This window comes from Penaeus monodon, chromosome 9, assembly GCF_015228065.2.
Source record: "Penaeus monodon isolate SGIC_2016 chromosome 9, NSTDA_Pmon_1, whole genome shotgun sequence".
Classification (NCBI taxonomy): Eukaryota; Metazoa; Arthropoda; class Malacostraca; order Decapoda; family Penaeidae; genus Penaeus; species Penaeus monodon.
This window is the reverse complement of record NC_051394.1, coordinates 886,198-911,197: the sequence shown is the minus strand read 5'-3', so window position 1 is coordinate 911,197 and position 25,000 is coordinate 886,198. Positions and strand designations below refer to the sequence as shown.

General features: G+C 37.4%; 1 protein-coding gene across 1 annotated transcript in view; it reads left to right on the top strand.

Annotated features, from left to right (window-relative positions):
- Window positions 1-18,409, top strand: part of LOC119577278 — a 72,988-nt gene extending 54,579 nt beyond the window's left edge. The window contains exons 19-30 of the mRNA XM_037925023.1: window positions 3,965-4,118; window positions 4,409-4,583; window positions 5,145-5,252; window positions 5,519-5,714; window positions 5,978-6,087; window positions 6,918-7,184; window positions 9,456-9,612; window positions 9,866-10,056; window positions 11,159-11,161; window positions 13,022-13,261; window positions 16,833-16,957; window positions 17,126-18,409. Of these exons, the coding sequence (XP_037780951.1) occupies window positions 3,965-4,118; window positions 4,409-4,583; window positions 5,145-5,252; window positions 5,519-5,714; window positions 5,978-6,087; window positions 6,918-7,184; window positions 9,456-9,612; window positions 9,866-10,056; window positions 11,159-11,161; window positions 13,022-13,261; window positions 16,833-16,957; window positions 17,126-17,288 (1,889 nt within the window). The 3' untranslated portion in view covers window positions 17,289-18,409. The remainder of the gene's footprint in view (window positions 1-3,964; window positions 4,119-4,408; window positions 4,584-5,144; window positions 5,253-5,518; window positions 5,715-5,977; window positions 6,088-6,917; window positions 7,185-9,455; window positions 9,613-9,865; window positions 10,057-11,158; window positions 11,162-13,021; window positions 13,262-16,832; window positions 16,958-17,125) is intronic.
- The last annotated feature ends 6,591 nt before the right edge of the window (window positions 18,410-25,000 follow it).

Sequence of the window (25,000 nt, the reverse complement as noted above, 5' to 3'; positions counted from 1 at the left end):
ATATACTGTTTCTCTTGCGACGGCGGGAGTTCGGGGCACCGGATTACGGGGGATAATCGTCCATTAATAGGTTTAGTACCCGGCTTGTTCGTGCCCGGGGTACGTGGGGCGGGGTACTGGCCGTGAACAACATACCCGTAATCGTGAAACAAGCCTCCCCGAGTTTGTTTTTGATGATTTTAAATTGAGAGGACGATGAAGAAATCTTTAGAACAATTAAATTCTTCATATAAATTTAAATACAATCATATATATAAATGAAGAGATAAATAGATATATAAATATTATATGTATATATGTATATATATATATATATATATATATATATATAATATATATATATATATATATATATATATATAAAAATATGTATATACATTTGTGTGTATATATATATATGTATGTGTGTGTGTGTACGCGCGCGCGGGTGCGTGCGTGTGTGTGTGTGTGAGAACATCCATTTTTATAGGCATATACACACTGCCTTGTTTCTGCGGCCCGAGGCGGGAGAAACCGCTTCCGGGCGCGTCGGAAGAGGCGGCCCCGGTGGCGAGGATGGGCGGGAAAGGGTGCATGTCCAGGTGAGGGGGAGGGGGAGGGGGGGAGGGAGGGGGAGGCACGCGTATGGTCAGGTAATTATATTTCCGGTTAATTTTCTCGACCCGCCTATTTGCTTTAGCATGCACTTATGCATGTATGACTTTATGGCGTGTGCGTGGGCGGGTGTTTGTTTCGATTTCTCTTGGTGTGTGTGTGTGTGTGTGTGTGTGTGTGTGTGTGTGTGTGTGTGTGTGTGTGTGTGTGTGTGTGTGTGTGTGTGAGTGCGTGCGCGCGTGCGTGCGTGCGTATGTGTTCGTGTGCGCGCGCGTGTAAAATTCACGTTGACTTGTAGAAAAAGTATGAATAAGAATGAGAAAACACAATACAAGAGATGTTTCGATTATATCTTCGTCAGAAATACATGTATTTCTGATGAAGATATAAGCGAAACCGGCCAAATACATCTCATGTACTGTGAAGATATTCATTCTCATACATATATATGTGTGTATGTATGCGCGTGTGCTTGCGTGCGTGTGTGTGTGCGTGCGTGCGTGCGTGTGTGCGTGCATGTGTCCGTGCGCGTGTGTGTGTGCGCGTGTGCATCCGAAATCTGACCGTTGGAGATGTACCGAGCAGATAAGGGGATTCGGATCCCTATCTATCGTAATGATTTGTCGCTGACCTCAGTACCATGTCATTGTTCATTTTTCGAGCAACTGTTTCGAGCAATGAATTTGTCAGAATAATTTTTGTATAGACGGTATCGTATTAACAAAACTGCGCGTCCAAATGAGTGTCACTTTCCAGAGAAATCCTTGTCCAAACAATATGCGTGTAAATTCATCCGTAAGTGATAATTTTGGATACCTGTAATTACAACGCATTGATTACAAGTTTCCCCGATGTAGCAGATTTTCATGAGAGAACACCACTGATTCTCGAAATTAGCCTAGTAGATAATTTCATACGGATGCCATGGTCAGTGAAGGCTTAATCCTATGTGATAAAAGCTGGAGGCCGCCCAGAGGCTGGCCCTTGGGAACGCCGAAGTGTGAGGTTGATGAGGCAATGAAAGCCCACGATCCGTGAGTAATTAATGAGGCTTCTGGGGGCAGAGTGGGCGGCGCCCGCGAGGCAGCTGTCGGACGTCACGAGCCAGGTGATGGGCGGGGTCGTTTACATACGCTTGGCTGACGACACGATTTGACCTGAGTCGGGGACTTCCTTCTCTATGAACCCGGGCGTGAAGTGGTTCGAAGGGCAGGTCAGTTCGTCGGTACCTTCTGTCGTGAGCGGTGGTGGGCGTGGGGGAAGTCGGGCAGCGATCAGTGAAGGCAGTCGGTGAGCGTGTGGATACAAGAGACTCTTAAGGAAAATAAGGCTTTTCTAAAACCAGGACCATTGTGAAATCAAAGTCAGGAAACATTAGAAACCCTTTCGAAGTTATTGTCTGAATTACGACTCATCACTCAAGACCTTTTCGCAGGCACCACGAGAAATAAAAAAGCCAAGTTCAGTTGGATTAAAAACACGCGAAAAAAGACCAGGGAGACACATCCGTTCTGAAAAAAAACACAAGGTCACCATGTCAACGAGGGTCGTATCAGCCTTCGCGGCCGCCTTGCAGTTGTGCTTCTATCTCACGGCTCTTATTGTGACGTCACTCGCCACGCCGCCCGCAGGTGTCGACTCCCCAGACGGCAAGAGACGCTCAGATCAAAACAAGAACAACAATAACAATAATAACACTGACGACGACGAAATATTTATAAGAGTAGAAGAGTCTCGACCTGAGTTGCCTGATGAGGAGCCCGAGACCGACTCATCTGGCGGGAAGGAAAAAGAACCAACGAATGAGAGACAGGAGGAGGGAGAGGAGGAGATGAAAGAGAAAGAGGAGGAGGAACAGGAGGAGGAGATGAAAGAGAAAGAGGAGGAAGAGGTGACAGAGAAAGAAGAGGAAGAGAAGGAGGAGGAGGAACAGGATTCCTGGAGAGAATCCTCAGAGGTGAGAGAGGTGTCCATTTGCGAACCTGCTGAAGTGTCGACCCCTCGGAGATCAAGGTCGTGCTCGGGAGTTCGGGTTGAGCTGAAGGCCTCGGAGGTGTGCGAATACACGGTGAAGGAGAGTGACGACGGCTATCTCGTCGTGTCGCTGAGGGCCACCAAGTGCCGCCACACAAAGGCCCCCGGAACGCACAGCGCAAACCAAACCGGCAGCAGTTCACCGACCAGCCAAGGTGAGCGTGTGGACACCGCTGCCTCACAGGAGTGCCACGACAACGCCACCGAAACAACCGATGCGCCCGAGTGTCTGTGTGCTGAGGACAGCTCTATAGTTCCTCCCTCTGGTCAGCTCGAAACCGATTCGAGTCTCAGTCAACCAGGCTTCGAAAATTTATTGCCCAGTGATTTAGGAAACAGTAAGACAAGTCCCGAGGGCTCTCTCCCGGAGGACCCACGCCCCAACGATATATTTCGCGAAAAAGCTAATCTCGAGGAATCCTGTTGTGCGGATTCTTCCCAAAAGGGTTGTTTTTCAGCGAACCAAAATCCCGAGGATTCTTGTTCCAGAATCCCACACCCTGAAGAGCCTTGCCCTGAGAATACCTTTCTGAAGGATGCGTCCTCAGCCTCCGCATGCCCCGATGATTCCCTACAAGATGCCCTGAGCCGCGAGACTTCATCCCCGGTCGCTGCCCCGTCCCTCGATGGTCCTAGCGTAGGTGCCCCGTCCCCCAAGAACCTGCTGCAGGAGGAGAGCCCGGCGTCGCAAGCACAGTGTAAGAAGCCTCCGGGAGTGGGGAAAGCGCCCTGTACGGGTGTGAGTGTGGTGGTGTGGTATCCAGGCGCACCCACCACGCCCTCGCTGGGGTTTGGGCGCGCGGGCGTGGAGCGGGCGAGGGGGCGACGTGTGCCCCGTTGGTGGTACATCCATGTTCTTCACCGCTTTACTCCTCGTCGTCTTAAGTGGACTCCCTCACATGCCAACCCACGTGAGTTGTTGGTCACGTCGCCCCGTTCGCCCATGCCTTCACGCCCGTTCACACGTGAAAGCCTTCACCTTTGCTCTTGCCTGCCAGATAAATGCGTTTACGCCTTAGGTGCAAGTCTAAAATACGAATGGTATTGTTTTGACTTGAGAGTAGATTTCTGTTTGTCGCTCGCTCACACCAGTGAACACAGCGAACTTTCAAAGAGGTTATATGTGGAACCAAAATATTTCATTAATTAGGTTGGCGTTTAATTGCCGCCCCGACTTTCCCCGCCAATGAGGCATAACCAATGTCCCCGACTGCACGCTTTCCCCATCCTTGTCAGGCACATAAATAGATTTTCACTTTTCCCATTCCCCTTTCCCGCCACTTATTATTCTCTTCCTTCTTTTCGCAAAATAAAATCGTTTCGTCTCCCCCTGCAGCCACCGACAGGCCCGACTATGGCCTCGAAGAGTTGTCCACAGCGAACGTCCGGCAGAAGTTCGCCATGTTCGAGCAGGCGGCGCAGGAGGAGGAGCTGCAGGCCGACCCCGCCCAGATCAGGAGGTCCAACTCCCTGCTCAACAGGGCAGCCAGGCGAGTCCCCCGGGCACTTCTTCTTCGGCTTATAGTATTTTTATTTTGTAATAGTTGGTAAAAATGCGATGGGAAGTTACTAGTGACCTGAGTATAATTGCTATTTTGACTTTCGATAAAAGTATGAAGCAGATTTTTTTTATACAGCTGGTATGGCTGGTGCCTTCGTTATCATTGGTATTATTTTGTGTTATTGTTAAGGGTGGAAATCCTGTGGTCAAGCAGTGGCAAGAGTAATCGGAATAAAGACACAAGTACTTATTTTCTGATCGCTGTTTTGGTCCCGATAGATTTATGTATGGCGAGGACGACGACTATGGCATCGAGAACTCAGAGCTCGGCGACTACGAGGAGGACGAGGAGGACGAGGACGAGGAGGAGGAGGAGGCGGGAGAGGGAGAGGAAGGAGAGGAGGGAGACCCAGATGCCGTCAAGACCAAGAAGAAGAAGAAGATCACTCGCCCGGTGCGTGAGGATCTCTGGCCGCACACACGCATGCATACACACACACTCAAGCACACACACACTCAAGCACACACACACTCAAGCACACACACACTCAAACACACACACACACGCATACACACACACACACGCAACACACACACTCAAGCACACACACACTCAAGCACACACACACTCAAGCACACACACACACTCAAGCCACACACACGCACACACACACACACACACACACACACACACACACACACACCACACACACACACACACACCACACACACACACACACCACACACACACACACACCACACACACACACACACACACACACACACACACACACACACACACACACACACACACACACACACACACACACACACACATATATATATACATGCACACTTACACAATTACACACACATATAACTCACACATGCATAATAAACACACACATTTGAAGTCATAAGCTAGTTGATCAGTTTGAAATAATTTCAAATGCTCAACTAGAATTCTTGTAGGTATTTGCTTATCAATGGGAGGTTTTTCCATGTGTGCCTACAGGTGAGCTTTGCCGGGATGGAAGACCTCAAGAGACAGAGAAACCGCCGAGACGAGCTGAGGAAAAGGCGCAATCAGGAATTGTCGCAGTTCCGTCAGATGCTGTGTGCTGTAAGAAGCATTTTCATAGTTGCTGGAGAATAAAAGATGACAGGATAATGGAATTATGACTCAAAACAAATATGTATATGACACTGAGAGCACTTTTTTTTATGTATCAGAGAAGATATTCAGTGGTAATTTTCTAAGTCAGCACAAGTTCTTCTGTGTTTATTTTTTATTATCTAAATTAGTGCAAGTAATTTATTTATTTTCTTCTTCTTCTTTTTCTAAATTCTAAATCAGAATGAGTGACTGATTTGTTGTGCCTTTTGTAGGGTAAAAATATTTCCACAAGGGAAATGTTTGAGTCTGGAAGCCTGGACGGCCAGAATGACAAAAACAAGCGACCAGAACAGATCAACATTGAGGGCCGTCCCGCCACAAAGAACCTGAGGGAAAGATTCGAGAAGGGAGAGCTTGGTGGTAGCCTCGATGATCAGAAAGAAGTTGATGAAGTATTCCGGAACAGTGGTAAGAGTTTGACTTGTTGTTTCTTATTATTTATGAAGAGATTTATGTTTCATGTGACAGATGTTTAGATGAATGATTTTTTAAATATTCTTCATTTGGCACTTGCCTTTACCATCTTTGATAAAGCTTGTTAAACAGTACATAGTCCACATGAAATGCACAATGCATCTCATATTGTGCATCCATATTATGCATTCATTTAAATGCTTCTAATATTTTGCAACTGGTCATCGAGTAACATATCGCTTTTGCCCCATCAACAGAGACAGCCAGCAAGGCTCGTAACCTGTTCAAGCAGATGGAAGCAGGAGAAGGCCAGGAGAACGAAGAGCGAGCTACCGCAAAGCCTCGTGAAAACAGGTTATCAAAAGAGGTAAGTGTGATTTCCATTTATATTGTGTCTTATGATAGCCATATTGCAAGCATGAATTAGTTGATTCTAAATTTTGTGCACTATTTAGATGAATACAGATTCTCTTTGCTCTTTGTAGTATGAATTTTCCATCATCTTCAGTTTTCCAACTACAATTGTGGATTGCAGTACATTTATTTTGTGAATCACAATAAGACTTCAGTTTTATTTGTCTCTGGGAATGTATAAGCTGAAAGCAACTTTTGAAGAGTTATAAAATGATACAGGCTTTCCTTTTTGTACCAAGTTGAGAGCTTGTTTAAATGAAGTTAAATGGAAATAATGATAGTGTAGCTGACTTTAGCCATTTATTTGCAGGCATACATATATATATGTATATGTACACTGGTGTGTATGTATATGTTCTATGTGTATGCAATTTAACATGCATGAATAAATGTGTAATCTATTCTTATAGAAACTCTTCTGATTAATATACTTACTCTTCTTTCCTTGTAGCAAATATTTTTGTACAGAATGTGTCTCTTTGGAATCAGCTATTAATTAAATCTAATGTTATTCTACAGCCGGGATGTGAGTTCAGAAGATGCAGAAGGAACAACCACTTCAAGATGTTTTTCTAGATCCGTTGCTTTCTGTCTTACTTCTTTATTTCTTAAATAGACCTCTAACTACACACTTGTCTTGCCTGGCAATCTTGTAGCAGCTTAATACAGTAGCATAGAAGTACTTTGTTTAAAATCTCCCCGCAAAGCACACACACACAAACCGGAAGAAAAAGTGAGAACATTTGATAGATATGACCGGACAGTGTTGCTGGTGTTTTGCAGGGCAGGCGCATTCGAAATCTCACTTCGCAGGTCGGAGATGGAGCAAATGGCGATGGAGAAGAAGAGGGAATTGAAAGTTCAAATATTTTGGACCGCTTTAAATTCTTTGCAACCTATGAGGAACGTGCCAAAGAAAAGGAGAGGAAGAAGAAAAAAGTATTCCGCATCACCCCACCTCGTGAAGGAGCCCAGGTTGATGAAGAGCTCTTAAAGGCCCATATGCCTAAACGTTGCATGGCAATTAATTGTCCGGTGTGCAGGCTTCGGGTAATTTGCTGTGGTCACCGAGTTTTTTTATATTCCGAACCCAGAATTTCCCGATTCCCCATGCCCATTGTAGCTTGTAGAAGTGTCTTGTTTTGTGTTGTGTTTGTGAAAGATAGTACCTATCAATGGTACATGTTTCCTGTTTCTGTAACCCTGGATATATTAAAGTGTTTAGAAGTGTCACAGCCAGCCTACCACATAATTTGAGGAGAATTATCTCTCTGTTTAATATTTTTGTGTTAAATTCCAAGTTTTTAGAGTTTAAATCATTGAATTTTGCTTTCTAGTGTATATTTTTCATCTAAAGATTTTCATATATGTAAAGTAATTAATGTGAACATGTTTTTAACTGGAACCATTTTCATCAATAATAATATGAATTGTCTGCCCACACTGTTCCACTAACATATATGTTATTAGATCCTTTTGGTATCCTGAATCAGTGACCTGCCAGGTTAGCATGCTGATTTTTGGGTATGTCTCTGCAGTGTCGATAGCCGGTACAAAACAAGTGCTAGATATAAAAATAGTGAATAACTTCTTATTGCAAGGTATTGCACATCTTAAGTTGCAAAGTTATTCATTTCCCTTTATACCTTTTCTACACAACTCCCTTTGAGGTTATGGGAATCATAGAAAAGTATACTCTTCAACAGTACCGTTGCCTTTTAAACTACAGGAAAAATATCAATTCCAAAATATATAGATATTCCCTAAGGCGTAGTCTTACTCTCAAAATATAACTGTATATTACCATTCAGGGAAAATATTGATTGCAGTGGTGGCGACTGGACATTTTTATGACCACAGGACTATCAGGAAACCTTGCCTTTCTCTTCTCACTCCAGAGGTAAAATCATTTTGCAGACCCAAGAAACAGTCTGAAGACTTTTATTGAAACCTGAAACGTTTTTAGAAGATGGATTCAGGACCAGCTAGTCCTTAGAACAACCAATCAGAATTGCCTAAACTCCTTCATAAAATAAGATGCTTAAAATTACCCCCTTTTTCTTAGTCTGTCTTACAGAGTGAGTAACAAAAACTGCAGTTCTTACTGTTATAGTTGTTTTTATCTGCTTCATATGCTAGCAGAAATAGTACTAAGAGCTTTATTTGTGAGCATTAATAAGTTTGTTCTTTGTGGAGAGATTGTGTAGATAATGGATATAGATATGCATGGCAGTTTGGGGTTGTTATTGGCATTAGAAACTGAGCATTTTTTGTTCCCTCAGAAACTCAGACAATGTTTCAGGTGATGTGCCTAGAAAATCTAACCATGTAAATATAGTTTTCATAGATTTCCTTGATAGTGACGTGACTGTTTTACTGTTATTCATGATGTTGCCTGGTATTTTATTCTGATTTGGACTTGTTCTCACATTTTTTCTCCTATACCTTCTTGTTTTATTACTATCATCTGTATGTGTATGCATCACTTATTTATTTTCTTTTTATACAGTATTCTTATGTTTTTTTCTTTCTTTCTTTTTTATTTATTTTTTATTTATTTTTATTTATTTATTTATTTTTTTTATTATTATTATTTATTTCCCCTCCTAATCTTCTCCCTCCCACTTATCCTTCATATCCCTTACTTACTTTTGTTTATTCTTGCTAAGTGTTTTTGTTCTTGTGCGAGTTAGACTTTAGATCTCTTTTTCCTCTTCCTTTTGCATATTATCCACTTTTGCCTTATGTGTGATTAACAACGTGTAGCCTTAAGTGACATGAAGACGTGATGACTTTTTTGGTTTTGTTTTTACATTCACGTGAAGGTAACACCTAAAACATAATTTGCAGTTATTTACTTTCAGAAACTGCTGGGCCACACATTTCTCTTATATCAGAATGTGTCTATACTGAGACAAGTCACTTAGAGAAATGCAGTGTCAGGAAGCATAAGAAATACATTTCGCCTTGCATAGTAAAGTGAATGAGAAATACATCTGTTCTGGCAGGTTGCTGTATATTAAGTGTTTTTGCCAGACTGACTTTGCCTTTATTCATAACCTTATTCTCACATCCTGAGTTTCTATTAATAGCTGACTTCCCTTCCAGTAGTATTTATTACTAATTACCACTTAGACTATTTTTATTCCAGAATATTACCCCATTGACGTTGATACCTGTTAACCACAGTAACATTTTTTCTTATAATATCCTATTTTCCTGTTCACATTTCCTAGCCTGTACCTTTCCTCTCCTTCATTACATACTAGGAAATAAAAGAATGTCCATACATGTGATAACTCATCATATGTATTTCCCCAGGGCTGTGACGATGAGGAAGTGGCCGACTTCTATGGACGTGATCCTAATCTTGTCAAGTACACTGACAACCTAGAGGAACCATTAGATTGTCGCAAAACCAAAAGTGTGCTTGCCATGTTCAGGAAAATGGAAATGCAAGAGGATGAAGATGAGAAAGGTACTTTTTATTTTGTCTAAAGTAAAATCAGGAAGCATTTGGTGTTTATAGGTAATGTAGCACATGATAATAAGTCATTGCTTATGTTAATAGCTATTAGAAAATTTTATTGTAATTCAACACATTTCAAAACCGCATGTATTAAACCAGGCACATTGAAATTAGTAAAAGTTATAATGGTTATGAAATGATAGTGCAATGACTGCTGATTAAATGCAATACTGAGCTCGAATGATGGTAACCTCATTACCAGGCCCTCGACCACTGAAGCGCTTCACGCCACCACCAGAGGGTGAATATGATGATTCAGATGAAGAAGAGTATTCTGATGAAGAGTACTCTGATGAAGAGGATGAAGAAGATGACGATGAAGATGAGGAGGAGGAGTCTGATGAGGATGAGAGACCTAGGAAACCAAAGTACAAGGATGAAATCTTAGAGATGGTGAGATGTAATTCTTATCCATTGCTTTCTATGGGAGGGTGACAAAGAAAGTGTAAATGACTGATGCTACAACAGTTTATTCTCTTCGTATTAGATTTTCATATTTTTTGTTTTTATTAGCGAAAAGCAAGGAAAAAGAAGGTAAGTAAGATCAGGTTGTTGTGGAAATGAATGGAAGGTGATTCAATTTTTGTTGAACCCCTTGTGGATGGGTCCCGTAAGTGCACACCAATTAGCTGCCATTTTTTCTACATGTATCCCACCCCATATGGTGTCTTAACCATTATCAAGTATTTTTGTAAGCCAAACATGACTTCAGTTGATGTAGATTCGTAAAAAAAAAAATTTTTTGCTCATTTGCGACTATTGAATGGTTACTTTCAATCCATCCGTGAGGGGTTAAATTTCCTTTAAATTATACGGCAATGCTTACTTATAAATGATTATTGTTAATGTTATATAGTTTTATATCATTACAGTATTCAACTCTGAAGCACAGTCCATTATTTTATTGCTTTGGCCCATACACAAATACACCAAGAGTTACTGTCAAATTATTTTATGTCACTATTTTATGAACCAAAATCTGCTTTATTATGAATAATTTTATATGATAGTGCTGCCCAACTATGAGACACTGGGACACAGTATTTCATTTTATTGCTCATATTTAATATTGGTCATTGCCATTTTCTTTTGCACATTTAGTACATAAAGCTACTAACCTATATGTAAGTAGATTTTTCTTTTACTGCTGTCCAGAATATCTTCTAGAATTGGATCTTTTCACATGGGTTGCCAAGTTTTGTTTAGAGATACTCAGGGCTAGACCTTCTTTCATGTCCAATAGCACTAATAAACCTAAGAATTCTCACACTGAGGAAAAGATGACAGTCACCCTTCTAAAATGGCCTACAAGCATCTTTCCTTTTTATATACAGCTTCTTGAATGTTTTATATCTTATCTTGACAGAGATATATAGTATTGTGGTGTTTGATTCTGATGATGCCATGTAGGACACACCATTAGTTCAGATATATAAAACAACAGGACCTGATACTGATAAAAAGTACTGATGTGATTTTTCTGTCGCCGGTACAGCTGGTAGGTGGTCCAGTGAGGGGTAGGTGTGGTACTGCTAGTGTGGTGACCCAATTCTCAATGCTTCTGCTAGGCTATCATTACTTGACTCACCCTTTTATAGTAATGTGGATGTATTCAATATCATAAAAAAGGCCTCTCTGTTGTTTGCTCTCTGGTAACAGTGTAGATGGCAGTGACGCACTGATGTTCCCCTGTTTTGATATTAACTTTGTATTACCTTTTTATATTAATGTTTATAAATGGATATTCAGTTCATATTGTCAACAACTTGCTTCTAGTTGGCATAAGAAGTAGTTGAATTAGAGCTGGCCTTCAGAATATTGGGTGATGTAAGAGTTTGTGAGATTTCCACAAAATGCTCCCTGCCAATATATCCATAAACCATAAACATTTTTTTTACCCTAAGGCTGTCATAGCCTTTACCTTGAAGCATGTACACACCATACCAAAATTATCCAAATTTACAAGAAAATTGATCTCATACTGCATTTATTTTGATGTTTTATTTTGAATATAATAATTATGCTTTACTTCCCAGTTGATTATTATTTTTCTGCTAAACCACACAGTGAAACCTCCTAAAAAACGTTTCACATTTTTTTAATGTTCAACTTGCTTTTGAAATTAAAGCAGGATACTGATTATACTTTCATAATAATTTATAGGATTATGCTTAGGTTTTCTATCTCATAATCATATACAAGTTTGATGAGAAAGGTTAGATGATACACAGACGATTTACACCAGTGCTGTTAAGTTTTATGTCTATTCAGGTATATTCACTCATACATAGTCTTCTAGACTTCTTTGTAAGTGCTGATGATTGTATGATGTATTCACCTTGGAGTATACTGGCCTTCTTTAATTTTATTATTAGTAAACATCTCATTTTAGGAGGTTTTATTGTGCATAAGAAAAATTTAATTTACAAGTTATAAAAGAGCAGAGATAGTACTCTCGGTTTTCTTTTCTTTTTTTGTTATATTTATTGGGAAATCTTGAAGTATCAAAGTCTTAAAATGGTTCTGAGGATAGGAATGATAATTTTTGTTGAGATTGTCTTTTACATTAGTTAGATCTTTTCTTTCTCATTTTATAGGCAAGAAAACATACATGCATATGATCTTATATGATTGTAGTTGGTGTCAGTATAAGGGAACTTGCAAAATACTTCAAGAATCTCCCAAAGTTCATTTTAATTTTAAGTTGAATTGTTTATATCTTTATTTTAAGAAACTACTAATAATTCCATCCTTCCTCCCTCCTCCTCCTCCTCCCTCCCCCATCCCCCCTTTCAATCTCACCTTTCCTGGTCTCCCTCCGTACCACTTGCTTATTTGCTGATCTGCTGCAACATCTAATCTTACCTACCTGCCTGCATGTTGTCTACCGTGAATGTCTTCACTTGCGTTGTGTTCTGTGGCCTTGTCCTGCACTGATGCCAATCTGAATATCAATATGTTGCTGCTAAATTTGTTGTAAATTTTACAATGAATCATTGCTTACTTACTATTTGTTTTTCTTCTGATGATTGTCTATTTTTTCTGTATCATTTTTTCTGTATCATTTTTCTGAAAAATTTGTGTTCATGTCATGCATGACACTTTTATTAACTTTTTCTATTTTTCTAATGTAAAATACTTTAACCTTTTTTATACACATGGTATTTTCCTCCACTAACCACTTCCACTTTCCACAAACATTACATTTTGTTGCTTCAATATTGTCACTGGGTAAACTGGTTTATTAAATCTGGTTAAAAATCCCTTAATATCTTTGGTAATGCACTTGCTGCTTCACGCATATATGTGTGCATGCCCACGTGGTGGCTGCTGCTGCTGCTTCTTTGCTGCTATACAGGCTAAATCCTCACAGAGTGCCAGAAAAGCAGCTTCGCTGCGAGCCAAATTTGAGCGGTGGGAGTCGGAGGTTGAACACAACAACGAGTACAACCGCAATGAAAGGAACGAAGATGACGAAGAGTGTATGCCGTCCATTGACACCGCCCGCAACCTCCGTGCCATGTTTGAGAACAAGGCCCAGGAGGCAAGCCGGCCGGTCGTAAGCAGTCAACCCAAGTTGAAGGTCAACAGATTTGTGGTGAGTACAATTACCTGATTTTCTCTCATGTTAGTTTTTTAAGGACTCCAGGAAAGAAATGCCAATTAGCTTCTATTACTGAAGTTATCATACTGGTGATGTATCTTTCTATGAACATACCTTGTAAGTGCATATGTTGCACTGGTGTCACAATGTTGGAACACAATATCTAGTAATTAAAACAAACTTCTTTATTGGTATTAGTCTACTCTGAATGACAAATTTCTGTGTATTTCTTTTGATATATAGTTTTTTATGCCTTCTCAGTAGGATAGATTGATTGTATATTAGGAAATTGTGTAATATAGCATATCATCTGTAAAAAAGGCAAAATGTTGATAAAGAAAAGTACTTTTAAGTTTAACATGATAACTAGTATCAAATATTAAAAAATAGTAGAATCATATAGACCAGGTGAAGGTAGTATTGTAGTATTCATTATACATTTGTATTGATTAGTGTAACCTTAAAGCAGTATCATTGCATGTTTTGTGTACCATCCCATACCCTTTGGATATTAACAAGGACAATGCCCAGGAGTTCTCCCCTTGCAAAAGCATACAAGGAAACTTTTGAAATATAAGTAGGGAAAATTTTACCTGTACATCTGGAAATCGCATTGAGATCTGGACTTTCTCTTCCTTAAAGAGAATTATTGGATTGCACTCAGCATGAAAATGAAAAAGAGCATGACACTACAGAAACATAATCTGCATAAAAATACACAAGTGATTGGTAACTTCCCAAATTATAGATAATTTATACAGTACGGTTGAAGAAAAAAATGTGTTCATATAAGATGATATTTAAGAATCAGTCATATTTGTAGATACCAAAATCCAGGACATATTTGTATCACATAAGGACCTCAGGAGGACTACTAAATGGCAGTAATCATTAACAGTGTCTGTAAACCTTCAGAAGACATAAAGGCTACACCCAAGAATGACATGGTGATGATAGCCAGATGTAAGGATGAATATCTCATCAACATAATGCGAGCTTTGCAGACTGTGGAATCAATTGCATTTCCTTGACAGCATCTCTAACAATAGTGCATGTGGCTGCTAAAGCTCTCTTATGAAATAAGGGAGAAAGAGAGGAGCTTCATGACTTGGCTTTGTACTCAGATAAACTACAGTCTTCTTCAAGAAGTCAAGAGGAGGAACATAACTAAAACTTCACCACACAACAGACATTTGAAATGGATTAACAGCATCAATTGACTGACTTGATGTAGCAGCAGTGTTTTGAATGGTGCATGCCTGTAGCATCATTTCATATCAGTATGGACTAACTCCTACATTAATTTGAATTAAAGTGTGCACTACATCATTTTTTTTGTTTTTTCCCTTTTGTGGCAATGTTCACCCTGCAACAGGAAAAATGATAACTGAACAGCTTATGGATGGACACAACTAACCACAGACATGAGTTATGGCATTGTGGCTGACTGTCCACTTCCCTCCACCAGTGAGACTTGCCACGACGCCTGCAACCCCAGTCACCCGTCATCGTTCATTCAGCAGTTGTGCACATCTGTTCCTTTCTTCAAATCACATGGACTGCCACGTTCAGAAACTCTGCTCCGGCTTGATTCCAATATGCAAGATTTACACCTCATTAGTAACTCCATAAAAACAGCAGATATCTCTGTTGTCTCTCATTGTTAATCATGTGGCCTGTCAAGTTAACATGTTTGAAATCAGGACACCAAGAATGTTTCATAAATGACTGGGGATAGAGTGGTTGCCTTTTATATGAAATTTTTTTCCAAATACAGTATGTCTTTCTTGTGTTGTATTTAAATGTTTTATTATGTATTATATTTCCGTGGAAGATGGTTTTTCTTCTAAGTCAGTAAATCTTATCTTACTGCTTATTATGAAAATAACATCAGTTATTTCCTTTACCTTCATTTGTCATGAAAGATGTTTGGTATTACCTTGTAGATGCTTGTTTCCAGAAGATATATATCAGAAGTGTGAGCTTTCTTTATTCAACCACAGCATGCAAATTTTAGGATTATGACATTGTACACTCATACTCCAAGAGAATCAAAGATAAAGAGCAGAGTAATCCTTATTCTTGGAGTAAAATGGATTGCATAAGCATTTTTTCTAATTTGGTGCTTAAGTGCATATGTGTTGAATCGCCCCAAAAATTCAAGATGCTAAAAACATGGTAAATAGATAATGCTTCCTGTTTTACTTGAGGTTGATGAAATAAGTGCAGCCTGAATAGTATATGCAGTTGATATATTTTTTAGTTCTCAGCATCTTTTTATGCAATGAATGTTACCAGGAAAATTTTTTTACTATTGTGTGTGGACTACAGCTTGTACAGAAAGTGTTTTTTTCTGGTATACAGTATATAAGTAATTCCCTCCTTTTCTGTATAGGTAATGCAGCAAGTAACCAATCCACATGCATATATAAATCTGCTGCCTATAGATATAATTAGCCATGCCCATGTATTCCCAAAAATAGTAATCACTCGCACACAAGTGATGCGAGTGACTCAAAATTGCTATATATGAAGTTTTACCCTCCTTATGTATGGCATCTTCACTCACTCTACATGTCCTCAGAATGCTTGAAGCTTTTTGGAATATAATATTTAGATGATTTGTATCATATTTTTTAGATTTCACAGATAGATTTTTTTTTCTCTCTCTCTTTTTTTGTAAGACTAGCAGTTTCAACACTGTAAACTAAAAATGATAATGCTGTCAGAACTCACAATTGTAAAAAGAATTGTGTCATTTGAAACACAGCACACAATTGAGGTACTTTATGTTATTATTATTATTTTATGTAGTTTTTAACTTTGTATCAAAATTGATTAATAAATTGATATATTAAATGAATCTGTATGTACCTACTTGTGATTATGAATCAACATATTTCCAAGCAATTATATTGATAGGTAAGTCATAAAGTGCAAATGTTTAAGTGTTTCAGTGATGTAATGCATTTATATTTATACTAATATAGTGTACAGTCATTTACTCATTGTTTGATGCCTATATTTAATGTGATATTTGTTTGTGAGCTAATGGAAATGTTCATTTTGTATGATTACTTTAATATAGCTTTTTAAATGTACTGTTGAAACTAACCAACTTTATTTTTATTTATTTTATTTGTTTATATATTATTTTATTCTTTCTTTCTTTTTTATTGATTGATTGATTGATTTGGTGTGTTACAAGGGATAGAAAACAGACACTAGGTATTTATAGACAATATTTTCAACCAACTGAAATTCATGATTGACCTCTATATAGATTTACTTGCCTAATATGTAATGTTAGGGACAGTTGAGTCACTAATCACATCATTAGTAAAACAAATGGAATTAGTGCATGCTTTAGTCTGACATGGATTTTGTGTGAAGGTATATCCTGACTGAAAACACTTGACTTTAAGCTGTGATATACATTTTAAAGATTTTGTACTGAATTGTGCATTCTCTTAATTTCATCATTTAGAGATGACACATACTGAGAAGTAAAGAAAGTAAATTACTAAACTTATAATAGGTTCTTCAAATTAATCATTATTTTCAGGGTGGTGGGGGAGACAAGTGTCTGTCATGTGACCGCACTGTGTACGCAATGGAGAGACTGGAAGTTGCTGGTCGTGTACTACACAAGAATTGCTTCAAATGCTGCAAATGTAGTACAAAACTCAGGTAATATCAATTTTCTTGAGACAGTGAAGCATTTACCACATTTGCCTATACTGCAGAAGTAAATTTCTTTCATTCCCGAAATGAGATTTGTATGAAGAATTGTTTTATGTGTTTTAAACCTGTGTATCAGTCCCAATATTTTACCTTATGTATTTTTGTTTCTTCCAGCATGAATTCATTCTCCATAGGCGGTGAGGACATATACTGCATGACACACTACAAACAGGCTTTCACAGAAAAAGGAACATATGATGTATTTACACCTAACAAAGGGAAGTGGACAAGAAAAATTGAAGCAACAAGTTCAGAATTGGCAAAGAGTCAAGAATAGAAAAAACTGTTTTTAGACTATTGTAGATACAATATTCTGTAAAAATCAATAAATGGCAAAGTGCCATATGACTTCACACCTTATCAGTGAAAAGATGGCAGACTAAGATCATTAATAACTTGAGTTCTTATCATTGGTGAATGACCGAGATCTTAAATGATAGTCATTTTATATACCTGACTTGAACTGTGAAATTTCTGTTTGGTTCGGTTTAAGAAATATATATTGTTCTTCATAACCACATCTCAGATCCAGTTTTTGTCATCCATTCACTGATTGAGAGGATTCAAACAAATATATTTTGGTACAGCTAACAGCATGCCATAAACAAATCTCATACCACAAGTCCCAAGGTACTCTGCGAAGTACATTCTCCCCTATTGTGCCACCAGTAGATCTGGCGATGACCATTGTGGGGGTCAGGGCTGAGTTGAAGTTGTGTCTCGGCACTTGTTCAGCAAGTTTTCCGGAGAAAGCCTTCACTCAGCAACAAGGAAGCCTGACCAATATTTTCTGTAAAAATATTGATTATTCAGCACTTTGTGTGTAGCCATATCATATCCAATAAAGTATTATATTCATTATGGTCACTTCATGGTACGATGCCACATAAGAATTAGACTAGTCATAGCACTTTATCACAGTAAAATATAGGTTATAGTGTAAATTCAACAAAACACTTTATGAGAGTTATAAGACCCAAAGAATTGTGTCTCAACTGGCTCATGGGAGTTTTACTTCTTTTTTATAGCCTTCTAATTTTTGGGACTCCCTGGTTTAGCACAGTGAATGTTGTAAGCTTGTCTGCCAACTGAGACCTACCAATAATAGTTTCAGTGGCACTTGGTTCCTCTCAGATGGCACAAATTATTCTTATTTCTGTGATTTTATGAATGCTTGATTTGTCAATATTTTCATTACTGCAGATTTTTTTTTTTTTTTTTTTTACCTTGTGATTCAAATATTAAGGACCATTGAATTTGGTTTAGTGTTTTTGTTTTAATGAGGGATTTTTGACTGTCTACTTATTCAAACCAAAAACCAAACTGAAGGTATTTATTTGTATTACAAGTGGGCTCTGTGACCTCATCAATTGTTTTTAGTAAAGAAATCAAACTTCACTGTATTTTTGTTTTGTAAAGCTTCCTCATGTTTATGATTTTAAATATACAAACATTTTCTAGTTGAGTAACAGGCATTATACTTAAACATGCCCATAGGAAATGAACTAGAGTAGGTTTCTAAATTTATTTGGTTTTGGCTGTGTATTACTAACACCTTTTTTGGTAAAGGCTAGTATGGGTCTTCTTTTGAAGGACTTGGTTTAGGCAGTGAGAGACAGTAGATACCCCTTCGTACCTTAGACCATGGGCAGCACCCTCTTGGACCCCAGCAGTGAAGACTACCACTGCACCATGGTGGCCCCCAAAATAGGTTTCTTATTTATAATAATAAATTGAGGTCTTCAAGTTATAAGACATAATGTTCTTCATAGTTGGGGTTTGCACAAGCTTTCATCTCATTTGTATCATCTATTGAAGTTGCCCATGTATTACTGTAAAAGTCATACAAATTTTGTGTTACCATTTTTTGTCTCTTTTCATGCAGTGACAGTTACTTGAGGTCGCAGAAACCATATCTGTTTTAGTTATAGAAGTTCAATAATTGAATTTTACTGTAAGAAAGCATTTACATGTTACTGTTTAACATTTCTCTATAGATAAATGATTGTTTGAAAATAATTATTCATAATTTATATCAAATTTAGTGTAGATTGTAGATATGTAGATAAGAGTAAAAATCTTAGGCTTAGTGCATATAGCTGCACCATTTCTCATGTGATGTAGTCCTAATTCTAGTGAAAGGGAAAAACTTCAAAAGATTAAGGAGTGATAACCATGACTCCTCTTCACTTCATGATACAGTTCAAGCCAGTGCAGTTTTTTTCTCTCTTCTTTTTTCTCTTTTTTTTCGAATAGCATTTAGAATATGATAAAATAAAATGCTATTCAGTCCAAAACTGTGACGATACTTTTTGTTCCTTGTTTCTGATTACCACATACAGCTTTTGTTTTAGTAAGTCTGACAAATGAAATTTCATAGTTGAATAACAATAGAAATTATAGTAAATTACTTTATGTGCAGAGAAGTAAGCAGTAATGGAATGAAACACTGATATACCAGAAACACAAATAACAGAAGTTTAAAATAGCCTGTGTTACAGTATATTAGTTGCAAAAGGAAGTGCCAGATTGATGGTACATATCTTTATCAGTACATTTTCATTTTAAGATGTAGAAACTTCATTCCATGTATTCATTTGTCACTTCCCTGGAATGAAAGCCAGAAATATTATAAACTGTAAAACATATTCTTGATATTTTGCAGTAGTCAGAATGGACTTTGTTAATGTTTCCCATAAAATACTTTTTGTATTACTGACCTTTAAGTTAGTGAAAAACTTCTTCAGAACTCCAGCAGTTTATTTTTTATGTGCCATAGGAAAAGGTATTAAGTGGTTTGAAAGTAATAGAGATTTGACAACTTTAATTTTATAGAACTACATACATCTTTTGAAGTTTGATATTACTATAGGCTGGACATTTGCTCTCAAGCCTTGATTATAGCTTAGTCCTCATCAATGAAAGACTGATGAAGTGCCAGCTTCAGCATTTGAATAACTTTGTTTAGTTGGATTTTTTCATAGCTGGATTGGGAAAGACATGTGAAGTGTTTTAATGAAAACATTCAGAGGAAAGTGAGAGATATGTTTTAGGCAACCAATTCATTTTACCTGCTTTATGTGCTCCACAATGCATTGGTGGTCACTATGAAGATGCACATAGGTAACAGAAGGGAAAGCCAGCCAGTACTGTAACACCCATTAGTTTTGAGTGTGCTGCAAGTTCATGCAATTAACAAAAATGTAGTACTCATGTTTTGCATGTACATTGATTACCAGTGTGGCATTTTATCTTAATTAAGACATAAATGAAATTTAGGAATGTACCCTGTGTGGAAGAACTAAGAGTAAGAAAAAGAAAATTGAGTTTGGTGTCAGTTTACTAAACTATGAATCCTGCCAGCCTTTCTTGTGTATCAGTGTAGTGTATAATGCTAGTTTATACATATTTCATTTATAGTATTTAAAATATTAAACACACAAGCACACATTATTATTATTATTATTATTTTATTTACATAATGTAAAGTAAGAAATAATAAATTCATAATAATGATGATAATAATAATAAAAGCTAATATACACATGGCTGTGATAAACAAAAAATTAAGACCCTCAACAAAAAAAGATGTTTAAAAAGTATGTATAAAAATGATGTACCTGTTACACTTGCCTTATCCTGAAATTAAATTTGCATAGTATTCATTCCTGTTTTCAAAGTTCCTTTGGGGAAGCTGCCATATCATTGATTACATGCATATGATGCCATAGATGACTGTGCTGACACACATAGGTATAATGTGTTATGTTATATATGTATTTGTTAATATCCACCTCATATCTTTATTGCTTTTTTTCTCTCTCTCTTTCCCCATGAAGTGGAGTGTTTAAGGACTGGTAAACTATGAACCATCACATAGCTATAACAGAAGTCAGTAAATTATTAAATATGGATTTTTCTCTCTGCAGCCCCAGTTACAATTTAATATTTGATGTATGCAAAGGCTCACAAGGTATTTAGGCTAAACTATACCAGTAAGTAGTTTGTTATGGAAGGTATTGGAACTCTTACTTTCTTGTTCTTTACTGTTCTGTATATTAAACAGTCAATATTTTATCAAAGCCAGAATACCATTTTAATGCACAAGACATGTAACTGGGGAAGTAGTAACTTTAGTGCTTTGCATCTTGTTCACTGCTGAGTGGTTGAAATAGAAGTGTGAGCCTTGTAGTAAATGCACTTTAGTTTTTTTTTTTTTTTTTTTTTTTCTTTTTTTTTTTTCTTTTTCTTTTTTTCTTTACTTCACTTGCTCCTGGTAAAGTTAGACCTAAGCCTTATGTCCCTTATCAGGAAAGCTGATATTCTCATTTTCATGTACTTATATCACCATCAGGGCAAAAAAGAAGGTGCAAAGTATTGCCTTGTGGTACACCGTCTGATTTTGCTGTAGTAATGATTCTGAATCTGTTTCCATTCACTTCTATCCTCTCATTGCAGATTATCTGCCTCATTATTATTTTCAACTGTAGCTACACATGAACATCTCAAAAATCTGAAATCATACATAATAAAGATAATGCAATAATTTTTTGTATTTATTTTATAGCTTTCATACATATAATCATAAATAATTGTGGCTAAATGTAGTTGTGGCTCACCTTTATCTACAAGTAAAAAGATCTACAATAATACCAACATTTTCATTATCCTCTCTTTGGTTTACGAATATATATTTGGATACCTTTAATGTAATTGTATCTTAAATATAATTATAAAATTGATATCCAAATTACTGGATATTCTTTGATCCTGAAAGTCTATACCTGTTCTTTATACAGTAAGAAGCACGTACATGTACTTATAATAAGTACTGTGATATGAAAGTGTCAGGAACAAGTACATTTAATTTTGATGAAAAAATATATACATATGTACTACAATTCAAGTTTTATAAATACATGAAACCTAAAAAGGCCATTCAGTGTGTATATATCAAGTAGTTTTCTTACTTTCAAAAAACATCAAAAAGTTTTACTTAGTAGGTAAGTTGGAGGTTAGAATTACATGAACACTCTTAAAGCTGATTACAAAACAATATGGCTTATATTGTTGACTCATTCCCTTGAAGTAGACTAAATATTTTGAAAACCAAAATGGGGGTTAAGAATTCAAAATTGGTATTAAATCTTGGTTATCACAAAAAGCTTATTATCACACAGAAAACAACGCACTCTTTTCCTCAGAGAAGCAAACATATTCCAAGGCCATATTAAAGGTCTGAGATGCTCCATAATCTATCTTTGGACAAAATATTGTAATGTGTACATAGCATATTTTATACACATATCTTGAAAATGGAGATCATGTCCAAAACATGCACTGTTGGGCTAAGTTACGTTTTGAGCCAGGTTAATCAATGAATGTGAATACCAAACTGACCACATATTATCAATAGGTAAAAATTAAAATCAGTCTTTTCAAAGAGAGACAATTCTTTCTATTAACGACGTTGAAATGAAAATGTTCTTGACATAAAAAGACACTGCATATACCTTTCCTCTTATGAGAAATTGTATTTTGACAAGACAAAAAAAATATTACAAATAAGATAAAATTAAAATAGAAGCAAATAAATATGACTATGTCTAATTGTATAGTTTAAAGGATATCCATAGCATAACATAAAACTGACAATTTTAGCATCATTGTCATTGTCCTAATCATATATTTTTAAGCGATGTTCAACATAAAGATAATATATTGTACAAATTCAAGAATCATATTTCCTGCATGTCATTATAATAGCATAAAATTAATTACATCAGATTTAGGGCATAATCATATAGTAGAAGTGGTCAAACTTTTGCATGTCAGTCATGCAAAGATCTAAACATTTATTTTCCAGATCATTTTAAAAATTATTTTCAGAAAAATATACAAAAAATGGAGCATGTGAAGTGCTAAGGCACAGAAATGGAGGCTTTCACAGGATTATTGTGTTTCAGGAAATTACAGATGCAGATATTTCTATATTACATTATCAGTTACAAAAATAAATTAAAAGTCATTCCGATTTCTGCTCTCATTTTCTCTAAAATACTGCCTTCAGACTTGTTGGATAACTTGCACCATTTGATGTTTTTAGTCGTCATAAACATTGCTCAACCTATGGATGCTGTGAATGTGGTCCCCAACTATACATTAACACTTCCACATCATTGCTGGGCTTTTGCCTCCCATTTGCCTTTACAAGGATTGTTGGGAGTGAACACATCGTAGGTCCCCTTCTCCCTGAAGGCCTGCTTGTAGTGGGTCATGCAATACAGATCGTCGCCGCCGATGGAGAATCTGCCAACACTTGAAAAAAAGAAAAAGTATTAAAAATTACGTCTTTCTCAGTAGCTAAGTTCTCTAATCAGAAAATAGCCAAAGAGATATTAGGGATACTAGTTCGTACTGTAAATGTAAACATCAGGAAAGTATATTAGATTTTCCTTCGCAACTGCAGTGTAAGTACCTCAAAGAAAAATCGTATTACGTAACTCACCTTAGTTGCGAGTTACATTTGCAGCACCGGAAGCACGTCTTATGCATCACTCGCCCAGCCACTTCTAATTTTTCCATGGCGTACACAGTACGGGTACACTGGGAACATTTCTCGATGTTGCCACCCTGAAACATAGAATAATAATTTGAGGCCGATTTTTTTTTTTTTTTTTTTTTTTTATATAAAGAAAATACGAAAAGAACAAGGTCAATTTATCAGAATAACAGTTGGCAGATAATTCAGTGTGCAAAAATTAACAGGTTCACTAAACTATTGTCATTCTACCTCGCGGCAATGTAAATCACCACACTCAAAAATGACACAAACAAGTCTATAAATAAAGAAAAGGAAAGAGCGAGTCAGTGTTTGCGATAGAAGTGACGTGTCAAAAGAGTATCAAATGCCAAAACTTCGGAGAGCGACTGTGGTGCTGACTCCAATACTGGTGCATGTTTTGGGCTGACTATAAATACCGCAGTGTCTCTACACGGTAGCCAAGGGTGGTGAATATGTGGACAAAAGTTGAATGAACAGTCGGGTAATATTAGATTTCAACAGGTGGCAGACGCTTGTAGAATCGGTGGTTTCCACGATGCCATGAGACACCTACACTAAAAACAGTGAAGACCAAAAAAAAAGTTAACTACAAGCCACAAGAGACAAGAGCTGACCATTATCACTAAAATCTAAAGCTGTCGATAAATGTAACATATTCATAACAGTAAGCATAACAAGCCCATGATCGCCAAGGCCGCCGTGGCCGAATGGTTAGAGCATCGGACTCAAGACTGTCACGACGGCAATCTGAGTTCGAGGGTTCGAGTCACCGGCCAACGCGTTGTTCCCTTGGGCAAGGAACTTCACCTCGATTGCCTATCTAGCCACTGGGTGGCCAAAGCCAGCCCAAGTCAGTGCTGGTCCCAAGCCCGGATAAAATAGATAGAATGATTACCTAAAAAGGTAACACGGCACTCTCCGTGGAAAGGAACTGGGGACCCTACCACGTACTCACTCCAAGAGCATCACAACATGAAAACTACAATTAAGTATCATGCTGTGACCACGGCGGCTCAGACATGAACCTACCGTTAAAAGAAGAAGAAGCATAACAATATTCATATTGTCAACCAACCACGTTTCGAGTAAGACTGAGTTCTCCTTTTGACAATAATGAGGTAATGATAGATTACTAAACTATACCATAGACATTAACGGCTGTAATACAAAAATAATACTAATAACATTAATAAATATTTGACAAATCTAATCGCAAAAGCTCAGAAGAACATTCGAGAAAACGTGGCACTTTAAATGTATAAACGAAATCCAATTTGATCAGCTTCAGCTAGGAAGCCAATTCTAAGACAGAAGCGAAAGACGTCAACGAAATGGTGCTTTACGAATTTCAGATTAAACTCCGCGAATTCCAAGCATGCTCTCAGGAACTCACTCACATTCCCTATATCAATCTATTAAATTAG